Here is a 12,127-nt window from a genome sequence, read left to right on the forward strand (position 1 = left end):
CCCTGTGTTGATCAGGGAGCAGGATAGATGCTATCTCCTATTACCATTCTCTCAAGCCAAGTCTGAGTTGAGTGGGCAGCCTGGAGGTGACAGGCTTTGAATGAAAGCTGATACCCTCAGCCTATGCCAGTTGTGCGACCTCATTCCAGTTCCTAGGGGACAGTTACTTACATTACCAAAATTAACCCTCACCTTTGCCACCAATCCCTCCACTCAATGGCAGTCTTAGCAGATAAACCATGGACTGAATGGGCTATGAAGGTTTAAGTATCCATTCCTCTGGGTGCACACTGGTGGGGTGTTGCAGGGAAACCTGTTTCACTGCCAGTGACCAGGATATGTTCCTGTTGCATGAAAAGAAGGGAGACTTCCGTATCTAAGGCTGTGCATATTACAAAGGAGAGCTCGTAGCTACGGCAGGCAGGATGAGTTGAGACCTATGATTATGACCAGACTTATACAAGGGTATTTCAGAAGTGGTACTTTGAATACAGAAGCTTCGTCTTGTGGTTTGGGTGCTGGCTGCTGCTACAGAAGGTGTGGGGTCAAATGTGAGCTCTGATGTAGACTCCTTGGGTGAGCCATGGACTATTCCCGTGCCTCGTCCCCAGAACAATGGGGCTATTAATCTTTCCTTCGCCTGTTCAGACTGTAAGCTCGCGGAACAGGGGTTGTCTCTTACTATGTGTACATGCTCCAGCAATACAAATACATCATAATAGGACAAAGGCACAGCTGAGATGATCTTTTATACAAGAAGTTTTATTGATGTTGTGTCAATACAATCAAGTACTGTAGTTTTAGTTCTGAAGAGGCCAGTTTCCGATCACAATCAAAGAGAAGGCATTTTCAACCAATTTTACTATGACAGTGCATGTAATAGGTATTTTTACAAAACTAAAATCCTCTATATACTAGGTTAGAAAAGAAGATACTAGAGGCAAACTTTAAAAAAAAGTAAGAATTTGTATATAAAAATGCACACTGTAATGTAGTTTTCATAGTTAAAAATTGACAAACTTCATTCATCCCAACCATTTTTTGTATGTGTGTGACTGATACCAACATCCCAAGCGCTCACAGCCATGACAGAAAATAAACCTTCCTGCTGGCAAATATTACATACTTCAAAAGAAATCTTCCTGACAATATCTGGTGTTCCGAACACCTTCCCTCCTTCACCCTGTGCATCGGTTCCTAGCCTCCCTGTGTGTGTAATATCCTTGTCATTCAATTACTGTGTAAATGTAACAGGTTATAGAGCTGCAGAAGGGTGATTATGGTTCTTGCTCTGCACATGAAGGGAAAGTGAAATTGCAAAATATTTTCTACAGAACTGAATGAGTTAATATTTGCATTTGGTTATAATGTGCATTTCTGTCACTGTTTTTGCCAGGCAGAACCAGAGGATTGAATTAATAACAAACCAAACCAGGACTGAACGTAGGTTAGAACACAGTATAAATAAGTTGCTTTGTCGAATAACAGGCTTAAACTTCCACCCTTGAGTGAATTTTCAACTGTGCAGAAGTTCCTTACCCTACTGCAGGTAGCATATGTAAGTTACCATCTCTGCCTCTGGCAGTGTTAGGTGGTACAAGGAGTGAGACCTCTTTGCTCTGAAATGAAGGGGTCTGCTGTATTATCAACTTGAGTTCATTGTGGTTCTCTGCAGGAAAATACATTTAAACTAAGAAGACAGAAGCCCCACACCGGCACTGTCCTTTCAAGTATGGATTTGAAGAGAGGAACTGAGCTGCTCTTCTTCAAATTTTAGGTCTTTACTTTATGGTTCCTATTTCGAATGGGAAATCAAAGAACCGATTACCAAAAGAATCTGGGCCGTGAAGGGCTCTGACATTCTTCTGCCTTCAGGAATTAAAAACATCTGACAGAATTCAAAATATCAGGCCGTATTTGTCTTTGTTAAAAGTTCCATCGCTTCACAACCTGCTCTTGTAAATCCGAATAAAAACTAAAAGGGAAGGGGAGACCCAATTCCAGAAAGATTCCGTCTGAAACGTTAGTCTATGGATTTTTTTTCTTTAGCTTTCTTCTTTTTGTTTCCTATTTTGTAATTCAGGGATGGGCGTGTTTTTGTAAATGGAAGCCCTGGATGGCAAGACACACAAACACAGTGTAGTTTAAGGAAAAAAAAATCTGTTTAAATAGTTTTATCTACAATAAATCTGGAGAATAATATTAAGTCACATTCTTACTCTTTCTCTCTCCTTTGGCCATGTTACAGGCATCATGGACAGTTGAGAATAATGAACACTGAGCTATTGACTGAATGAATTTCAGCTATTTTCTTAGGCACATGTCTTTGTAGAAAGGAATTCAGTATATTATATGTGGCTTAACTTCAACATGTTCTATCTACCCAGGGTGAGAAGAATCTCTTTAGTAACTTTTAAATGCAATGGTCTGTAGCCATTTTACCTTACCGCAAGCTGCAAAGCAACAGGCTTCAATTGTTCCAGTTTGCAAAGGCCAGAGCAGCCAGGTGGTCAATAGCTAGGCACACCAAAAGCTGTAATAAACCTTGTAACCCATATTCGGATCAATGACATTTCAAGCATTATTGAGGCAAAGTGGTAACAACAGGACAAACATGAAATTATTTTTTTCCTAAGTCACAGAAACCTGCACGCAGACCGGTGCAGCTTTCAAAGATATGTATTGCACTATGCTTGTAAATAACATTGTTGAGTAGATAATAGCACCGTTGTAAAATGAATGCATGGGAAGTTAGAATGAAAGCTTTTTTTTTTTAATAAGTTCCCCAAGGGGAAGGAAAAAATAGTGTACACATCCTGAAAGGTAGACATTAAAAGTAAGTTGTCTATAAATGGCACCTTAAAGAAAGCAGAGCTAAACCTTCCACGAAATCAGCTAGTAGCAATGTAAGCCATGCTTGCAGCGCCATCCTTGGATTGTCAGATGATAAAACGTTCATAAGCCCCAACAAGTCTGTGGGCTACAGAAATATATGTGATAGAACTGGCCCTTTGACTCGCTAATGCAGGAATTAATACAAGGTCAAGGAACATTGTTCATCACAGGGGGTCCCAAATTCCCTGAATGGCTTTGGAGTATATTCGGCACCCATCCTATTGCCAGGTGCTACTAATGATCTTTTTTGTTCCTAAAGATTTTTTCTTAAATATTTACTTATAAAAAGGTGCTTCTGCAAAGTGTTCCCCTTTTGATGACTAAATCCACCCACCCTGATCGAATCTGAGAGACTGATTCAAGCGTCAATGAGATTGAAATATGGGGAACTGATTGATTGGGAAGGTGATAGTCAATCCACCAGGAATCTCCACTGCTCTAGAGATTTGAGATTGCTTAGGATCCCTGGATTGGCTAACGAATATGCAAAATGGCTTTATTTATTTAACTAGTACTCAACAGCGAGAACATGAGGGCACTTGATTATAAACCAAGAAGGGTCTAGATTCTTCAGCTTTCCTCCTCTGACTTAAAGAACAATGTAGTTGCATAGCTAGATCCTAGCCAGCCTGAGCTAGTTTCTGTGTTTGATGTGCAGTCACAAAGGTAAAATTTATTCCAAAGACACCTCTCCCACTTGCCGCCCCCCCCCCGGAAACAACAAAGGCTCCTTTCCCCTTATCCGCTTGACTCCTTGAGTGAACAGTGTGAAGTGAGGTCCTGCGCCAATGACTTGCACGTTCTTCCCAGTGATTTTTCTTTTTTGTATTTTTATTTTTTAAAAAAAATTATTAAAAAACAAGACAGTTTATGGCTAAAGTGGGTAAAAAGGGGAACCACCCAACAGCTGTTATGTGGGGCAAAGCAGGAAGCCGGAGAAGGAGGAGTGGATGTATTCTGTGGAGTACAGCCCATTGGCTTGGTCCGAGGGCATTTGGACCCAGACTTGGTCATTCTCTTTGAGTTCGAGCACTGCGCTGCCTGAGGCTTGATCCAGGTAGCCCTTTTTGTACTCGTCGTAGGTGTATGTGGCGGGCACATTGTTCTTATAAAGCGCCACCCAGACGTTAGTCCCTTTGACGTGCACGTGGTAGGCAAAGTAATAGATGCCGGAGATGGGGCAGGTGAATATCCCAGTGGCTGGATTGTAGGCGTTGTGCCCGTTGTACAAAGTCCTGTCGAATTTGACTGGCATGCCAGAGGCTGGGAACGGGGAGGTCAGGATGGCGGTGAAAGCAGGTGCTATCCGGGCAGAGAGCTCCCCTTTGCCATACTGGGGCTTCCCAGGCTTCCCATTCCCTAACACCGCTCCTTCCACGCCTCCATCCGGCAAGTGCAGCCCAGCGATGCCTGTCTCGTCGAACACCCCTGGTGCCCCGGGGGGACCAGGCGGCCCTGGGGGTCCTGGGGGGCCGTTTAATCCACGTGTCCCTGGTATTCCAGGTGGGCCAATGGGTCCTGTAATGCCAGGCTCCCCTACCTTCCCCTCCCCTCGAGGGCCTGGGAGGCCAGGTTCCCCTTTCAGCCCTGGTAAGCCCTGTGGCCCCATGGGACCAGAAGGGCCTTGGAGGCCTGGAATACCAGATGGGCCCCTCAGGCCTGGCTGGCCTGGAATTCCTGCATCTCCCTTTGGTCCCAGGCTACCTGTTATCCCTGGCACCCCAGGAACCCCTGTGAACCCTGGTTCTCCTTTTGGCCCTGTGGGGCCAGGTGGTCCCTGTGACCCAGGCAAACCTCTCTCTCCAGGTACCCCTGGTTTCCCTGCAAAGCCGTTTGGCCCTTGGTCTCCACGCATCCCCGGTATTCCTGGGGGCCCAGGCAGCCCAACCTCACCTTTGAGGCCTGGCAGCCCGTGTTTGCCTGGCAAACCCATGGAGCCTGGCACCCCGGGGGGTCCAATGACACCCTGTGGGCCCTGCTCGCCTGCTTCCCCATCTAGGCCGGGTTCCCCTTTGTCGCCAATGGCTCCTTGGATCCCAGGTTGCCCACGATCTCCTTTTAAGCCTGGCAAACCTGGTTTCCCATAGCCTGCAGGCCCAGGTAAACCGGGAAGGCCACGGATACCGGGTTCTCCCTTTGGCCCCACGGGGCCTTGCATACCTGGAACCCCCCCGACGCCCGGGATGCCTAGTCCATCAATGCCTGGTGGACCCCGTGGCCCCATTGGCCCAGGTTGCCCATTGATCCCAGGGGCTCCAGATGGGCCCATCTCGCCTTTCCCCCCTGGAGCACCTGGTAAGCCATCAAACCCTGGTTTCCCAAAGCCGTTTGGCCCTGGAGGCCCAGCGGGGCCGGGGGGTCCTCCATTTCCTTGGGGACCGGGAAACCCTGGCTTCCCAATGCCATTTTCACCCTTTAAGCCACGCTCCCCCCGAGGCCCTGGCTCCCCTTTTGGCCCAGGCTCACCCCGAAATCCTGGTAGGCCTGGAGTGCCCTGCATGCCTGGTTTCCCATTGACGGAGATGCCTGCTGGCCCAGGCAGTCCTGGCGGGCCAGGTAATCCTCTCTGGCCTTGCTCACCTCTCATGCCGGGTTCACCTTTGAGGCCGGGCATCCCTTTCATACCTGCCTTTCCTGGGAGCCCTGGGATACCTGGTTTGCCAACACCAGAAAATCCAGGGGGGCCAGCAGGGCCTGGCTGGCCATGAAGTCCGGGTTTCCCAGTGCCTGGTTTTCCTGGATAGCCTGGGGGGCCTGGAGGTCCTCTTGGGCCTGGCTTTCCTGGGGGGCCTGGCTCCCCTTTGAGATCCATCGGCAGGAGCGGTGGCATGTCTGTTAAGAGCAAGAGACACCAAACCCTTACTGGGTACGTGAGGAAAGGCCTAGTGCCCACCCACTACCAGGAGAAGCAGAACCTCAGCGTCATGAGAGGAGACGCCATTGTGGCTAGTGCTGGGTGTTAGTGACGGCACAGCCCAGAGCCTCGGAAGGATTTAGGAGGCTAATGCCAATTGATTTCAATAGGATTTAGGCTCCTAAATACCTTTTGAGGCTCTGAGCCGTACTGCCTTGTTAAATGGAGATATTGCTATAAACCCTCCCGCTGACGTTGGAAATTAATATTTGTGAAGCACTTTGAGAGTCTGAGATGAAAGGCGCTCTGAAAGCCTGGGGATGGGGTATCATTAACTATACACACCCAGAGGCTCCTTTTACTTTAATGGTAGGTTGTAGGAATGTACGTTAGCACCAGATGAACAGAGGCCTGTTCAGACACTTTATCATTTATGGCTGATTTAGAAGTAGCTAAAACACGTCCCACCGGGTACTTGAACATTAAATGGGGAGTTAGACCAATTTGCTAAACCAACTATGGGAAAAAAAAACGGAATAGAGATGAGCAATTCAGACTCGCTGTGCTCAAGGTAAAGGCAAAAGGAAAAGAGTGAACCTGTAGCTTTTACTGAGACTAAAGATGGTGGCTTCACGGATGCCCTGCTGTCTAGTTATCAGTGGGGTGGCAAGGCTAATAGATACTATGATATTCTTTGGAGTGCGGGCTAACTCTTGGACATTTTTGATAGTTTCAGAGGCCCCCTGTGCTTCCACTGATGCTTCTAACAGCATCTAGTGTTATCATTCTGGCATCTTCATTTGCAAATAGTAACAAGCTAAGATGTTCACCAAATTCACAGATGATGCAAAATCAGTGTTTGGGTTGGAAAAAAAAATCTATGACTTAGACTTATTATTACTGTTGATATTATAGTAGCACCTAGAACCCCAAACAAGACTGGGCCACCCTCACTGTAACACCTAGAACCCCAACCAAAACTGGGCCCCTTCACTGTGCTTGACACCATCCAAACAGCTAGTAAGCGAGTCCATGCTCAATACCATCTTACACTCTAAACATATAAAATAGTCATAAAGGAAGGAGTATAATTAGGCCCATCAACAAATGAACACCTGCGGCACAAAGAACTTAAGGCCCAGTGCCTTAAAGGTATTCAGACATGTACGGCCATTGAAATCAATGGGCATTAGGTGCCTAAATATCTCTGAGGAGCGGGACCAAAGTGACTTGGTCACACAGGAGGTCTTGGCAAAGGTGGGGACTGAATCCACATCTCTTTAGTCCCAGCGCCTTATTCACAAACCTGACCTTCCTCTAGACATGCATCGAGCTAAGCAGTGACAGAGGAGGCTTCACACACTGCCCCACCAATGAGCGTAAGGCCTGTTGTTGCAGCACTATCACTAGAAACAAGAGCATTGGCTAGCCTCCAGGGTCCCTGCCAACCCTTAGTTTCTCCATTGCCAGTATGGCCAAGCATGCCAATTAGCATCAGTTGTGAGGGTGATATTTAGGGAGCTGTTTTTACATGTTCCCTAGGACCTGAGGACTCCCCGCCCCTCCAATCATTCATACTGGCTACAAAAGAGCCATCAGCGGGTAATGGCTTTCAGTCACTACGGCTCTGGGCTGGACTCGAAAGAGTGTGTTGGCAACGAAAGGCACTGCCAAGATGAACGGTACCCTATCACCAATCCGCTGAGTGACTGAGCCGCCCTTAAAATCTTGGACTTCTCTAGTCCTAAAATGGTTTTCTCTTACTAGGCTGACTACAGTGCTTTAGGATATTTTCTTGGTTTGTCATTTGTGCATTCACATAAGATGTGTCTGTGTTCATTGGCGCAGTCCCGCTTGCCTATGGATTGTAGCATTGGGGAGGAAACTTTAAACACACTGAGAATGTAGACAAAGCCAATTGCTGCGAAGGAAATGCAACAGCAATACCATCCTGGACTGATTCAGCACAGCTGGGAGTAGGCCCTAAGCACTTGCCATTTAGAGAATTATAGCGGTTTTGCAAAGGGCCATAAGAAAGAAAGAAAAAGGAAAATGCATCAGAAAAGGAGATGGAAGTGTAGACGAGCCACAGTGTGTCATAATTGCTGCTCACCACAGCTGGGTACTATTGGTGCAGGCGCAGAGTAGCCCAGGCATGGCTTCACTTCCCACCTGAGACGTGGGAGAACATTTTGGCTGGCTCTTGTCCCAGGTAGGTTTAATAGAAGAGATACTTGATGGTTACTTAGACACGTTTCTAAAAACAAGTTTCAGAGTGGAAGCCGTGTTAGTCTGTATCAGCAAAAAGAACAGGAGCCCTTGTGGCACCTTAGAGACTAACACATTTATTTGAGCATAAGCTTTCGTGGGCTAAAGCCCGCTTCATGGGATGCATGCAGTGGAAAATACAGTAGGAAGATAGATATACACAGAGAACATGAAAAAATGAGTGTTGCCGTACCAACTCTAATGAGGTCCACCTTAATCAATTAGTCTCATTAGAGTTGGTATGGCGACACCCAGGACCCAGGCAGTGTGAGTGCCACTGAAAATCAGCTCAGGGCACGCGTGCCATAGGTTACCTACCCCTGATCTAGTGGCTCCAACTGAGATCAGGGCATTGTGCTGGGCATTGTTCGTACACACAGCAGAAGACAATGCTAGCGTGAAGAGCTTGCAATCTAGATGGCCAAAGGGTGGGAGTGGAGAACTAACTTGCCCAAAGTCACACAGCAGAGCCAGGGGAAAAAAAAGAACCAACAACTTCTGGCCCTGTCCAGTGCATTGTCCTCTGCACCACACTTTCCCTCAGCCAAAGTTGGCTTTGGGTCATGGCTCCTGCCATCAGCCAGGTTCAAACCAGTGACTTGCATTTCCCTTGCACAAAGTTCTCCCACGGCCAGCCATATAAACCACCCAACTGTTTGCTCCTAGTTTATGGAACTGTGCATGGGCTACAAGCCCAGTAGGGCGCTGTGGGGAGGAAGGCGGAGCAGGCAAACTGTGTTTGGTGGTTGGAAGCTGCTGGATGGGAAGTTGATGCAGCAGTACACTCTGGAGTCACATTGCACTGAGGACAGACACGGAACAAACAGAAAATGAAAGAAAGATGCTGTCTGCTGAGTGCTTTTCATTCTCCGCAAGAGAGCTGATCATGGATTCTCTAAGGCCTGCAGCCCCACAAGTAACCGTAGGGAGAGGAGGAAGCTGCATTCCACCCACCCATCCACCATCTGAGAAAAAAGCTTCAAGCTACGCCCACTGCCATGCTAGAGCCCACTGACCCATGGGCAGACAGATGCTCTGAATGCCAGACGCTGGACGCACAGGCCTACCTGTCGCTCCTGGCTTTAGGAGGAGTCGTGAATGGTAAAAGCTAAGGGAGGGTCTGGGGCTGCCTGGTTCAATGCTCGGGGCAAAGGAGGTTCAAAAGTTCCAGGAGGGGGAGGGTAAAAGAGAAGTGAGTGCTGGAGAGAAACAGACTCTGTGTTGGGAACAGAGCCAGGTCCATCCCCTGGAGACTGAGGAGTCAGTGTGCTGAGTGAGGACATAAAAGCAAGGAAACCGTGGGGCTGGCTGGATCTGCCAACACTAGGAGATTTTGCTCAGTCAATGGGGAAAGATTACATGAGATTTAAGGCACAGGCGGTAAAAATAATAAAGGCAGCAGACAAGGCCCCAGCTAAGTATCAAAGGGGGCTTTTCCTTTAAGCCCAAAAATTAGCACTGGTCATTTCAACCAAGTCGGGAAATGTGGTTATTTTTCTTTTGTTAATGGAAACATAGTCAGGGCTTAGGCTTTCCTGAGCTTATCTGCATATCAAAGACTTGCCCACATCCTCTGCTCTAATAGAGGTCACATGGTTATCTTGATTAAGGAAATACTTGTCTATCAAGACATCGCCACTGGATTTCTGCAGCTGAGAAAAAAGAAAGATTTAAACTGTGTGCTCAAGCAGATTTCTGGAAAATATCTTCCCGGGAAAATTATTTCAATATGTGGTTTTTTTTCTTTTCTTCTTGTGCTGGATGCTATGGTTTGTAAGAATTAGTTTTCTAGGTCATTTCGCGTGGAATCAAAACATGGAGATACAGCTTAGCCCATGAAGGAGGGGACAGGGAAAAAAAAAACAAAACCTCACCAAAAGAAAAAGCCAGATGCGAGTTGCCAGCTTGTGGGCAGCCAAGAAAGCAGACAGGAAAACCAAACCGGGGACGTTAGCACAGAGAAATTGGGACATTACAGCCCCAACGGTATCCAATTTCAGGAGACCGTGTCTTACCACAGACGCAGGTCTCGGAGAGGCTGCATTTCACAGCAATAGCAAAGGGTTATATGCTCCCCTCTGTGTATGAGCAAAACTACCATGAATGCTAATGGAAGCAGCCACCTGGGAGTCTGGGCGGGAAAACAATAGACAGAGCCTCTACAGAAGGTCTCGCCTCAGGTCCAGAGGGAAGGTTTCAACCTAATTCCAGAACAAAGGAATTTTCAGCTCAATGGTCCATCTAGCTTGGTCTCTGACAGTGGCCAGCATCAGCTGCTTCAGAGGAAGGTGCAAGAAATTTAAAGATGGAATAATGTGCCAATGAAAAGAAGTTTCTTCCTGACCTCAAGCAGACGGGGGTTGGCCTATGCCCTGAACTATGAGGGCTGACACATCCCTGATGAATTGTCATCCTAGTTACTATACCTGTGGCGGGTTCTGGTAGTCATAACAATGGCTAATTCTTTTTTTTTTTTTGAATATTGCTGAGCTGTTGGCCTCAGTAATGCCACGTGACAGTGAGTTTCACAGGCTAATTATGTACATGGTAGCATGGGCCAATGGTTATCTAGTCCACCATCCCATCTTTAGCTGTGGTCAGCACCTGATAAGGTGTGGGGGGGAAAAACACCCTTAATGCTCACTGCCTTTCCTCTCCAGTGGAAATACAGTTAACTCCTATGGCCAAACAATGGTGGTAATTTCTGGAGCCCTTGTACAAGGCAGCAACTGTCTTCCCACCTTGAACACACCATCACTATGTTCTCTCTGAACTCACTCTTCTCTGTCTTCATGCCATGGAATTACTCAACCCTTCCTCATGCTGTGGGGGCAGCCCAAAGAGTTCACCCGAGGAAGCAGTGCCTGTCCCTTGGCCTACCAGCCCCCCCTTAGGGCAGTTTACAACAAAGACACTTTCAGCTTCAGCTGGGGTTGCCAGGGAATATGAACAGGGCATAGGACACCACCAGAGAGGTTAGCAGCAGTACATTCTAAATCAGTAGCCCCTGTCCAAACGTTCGGTGTGTTGGGTAACCTGGAAAATGCAGATCAATCCAGAGATGATTCCAAGACATATCAAACAGGCGTCTTACATTCAGATCACCTCGTCTTCAAAATCCTTAATGAGCTCTCCCATGTGTCACACATTAGGACTTTGTTCTTGAACATGTAGTGGTTCTAAGACCTTCTCTTGCTCATGTGGCCTGTGGAGACTCTTCTTGGCAGCTTATTGTGGCGATTTCCTTACTTGCCCAGGTTTTTTTGCCTATGGCTGGATAAACTTCTGCCTGGGGCCCTTTCATTTCTGCTGGCCTTGACGTTCTCTCCAGGCTTTTCATTTTCTTCCAGAGGCCGGCGCTCAGCAGATCACAGGGAGCAATAGAGTGCCATGAGGGTCCTTGCAGACTTAGGAGGGGAAGAACGAACGGATGGAGCTTAATGGGATTAAAGTTGGAAGGGAACATATTATAAAAATAATCGTCATCTTGGCAAGGGAAGTTTCACATTTATCAGGACATGAGGGCGCTGCTGAGATGTTAACTGGAGGCCTTTTGACTTCATATGAGCAACCGCTCTACAAGGTGTGCACTGTATTTTCTGTAAACATTTTAATATAGGTGAAAGTTGCGGGATTGGCAGCTTCTGAAGACCGCAGGGTAGGTCCTGCTCCATGCAGCAGTAGTCTGCGTGTTCCCCCCAACTGCCCTGCTGTTAATATGACTCTGGAGGAGCCACCTTTAAGGGAAATGGGGAAACTCAGTCTCTGTGGACCATTCCCACACCTTGGGCTCCTTGCCCAGCCTCAGATGGGGAAAAAATTATAGGGCTTGTTTCTGTGGTTTAGACACTTGCCCTTGGACCTGGGCAGAGAACCTACAAACTCATTTCATAGAAAGGCCACTGAACAATTGCCAGATGGTAGCAACTGTTTGGCTGCTGCTGTGGGAGGGGTGAGGACTGACCACTCCCAGCAGACAAAGGCAGGACCCTGGTCAATAGCTGAACGAAGGGGCTCATTGGCTCTCTGACTCTGTGAGGGGCTGGGGAAGATGTGGAGGTGCTCTGAGAAGGCAGTGCTACCATTGGGGGATCAAAGACGCATCCCTTT

The 12,127-nt window shown here is 47.5% G+C and overlaps 1 protein-coding gene across 4 annotated transcripts in view; it reads right to left on the reverse strand.

The window, feature by feature from the left end:
- Positions 1 to 741: 741 nt before the first annotated feature.
- COL8A2 (collagen type VIII alpha 2 chain) overlaps positions 742 to 12,127 on the reverse strand; it is a 147,218-nt gene continuing 135,832 nt past the window's right edge. For all 4 annotated transcript variants that reach the window (XM_044997639.1, XM_044997636.1, XM_044997635.1 and 1 more), the window contains one exon: positions 742 to 5,727. In XM_044997639.1, coding sequence (XP_044853574.1) covers positions 3,806 to 5,727 — 1,922 coding nt within the window. In that variant the 3' untranslated portion in view covers positions 742 to 3,805. The remainder of the gene's footprint in view (positions 5,728 to 12,127) is intronic.

This window comes from Mauremys mutica, chromosome 23 (assembly GCF_020497125.1).
Source record: "Mauremys mutica isolate MM-2020 ecotype Southern chromosome 23, ASM2049712v1, whole genome shotgun sequence".
In the NCBI taxonomy this organism is placed as follows: Eukaryota; Metazoa; Chordata; order Testudines; family Geoemydidae; genus Mauremys; species Mauremys mutica.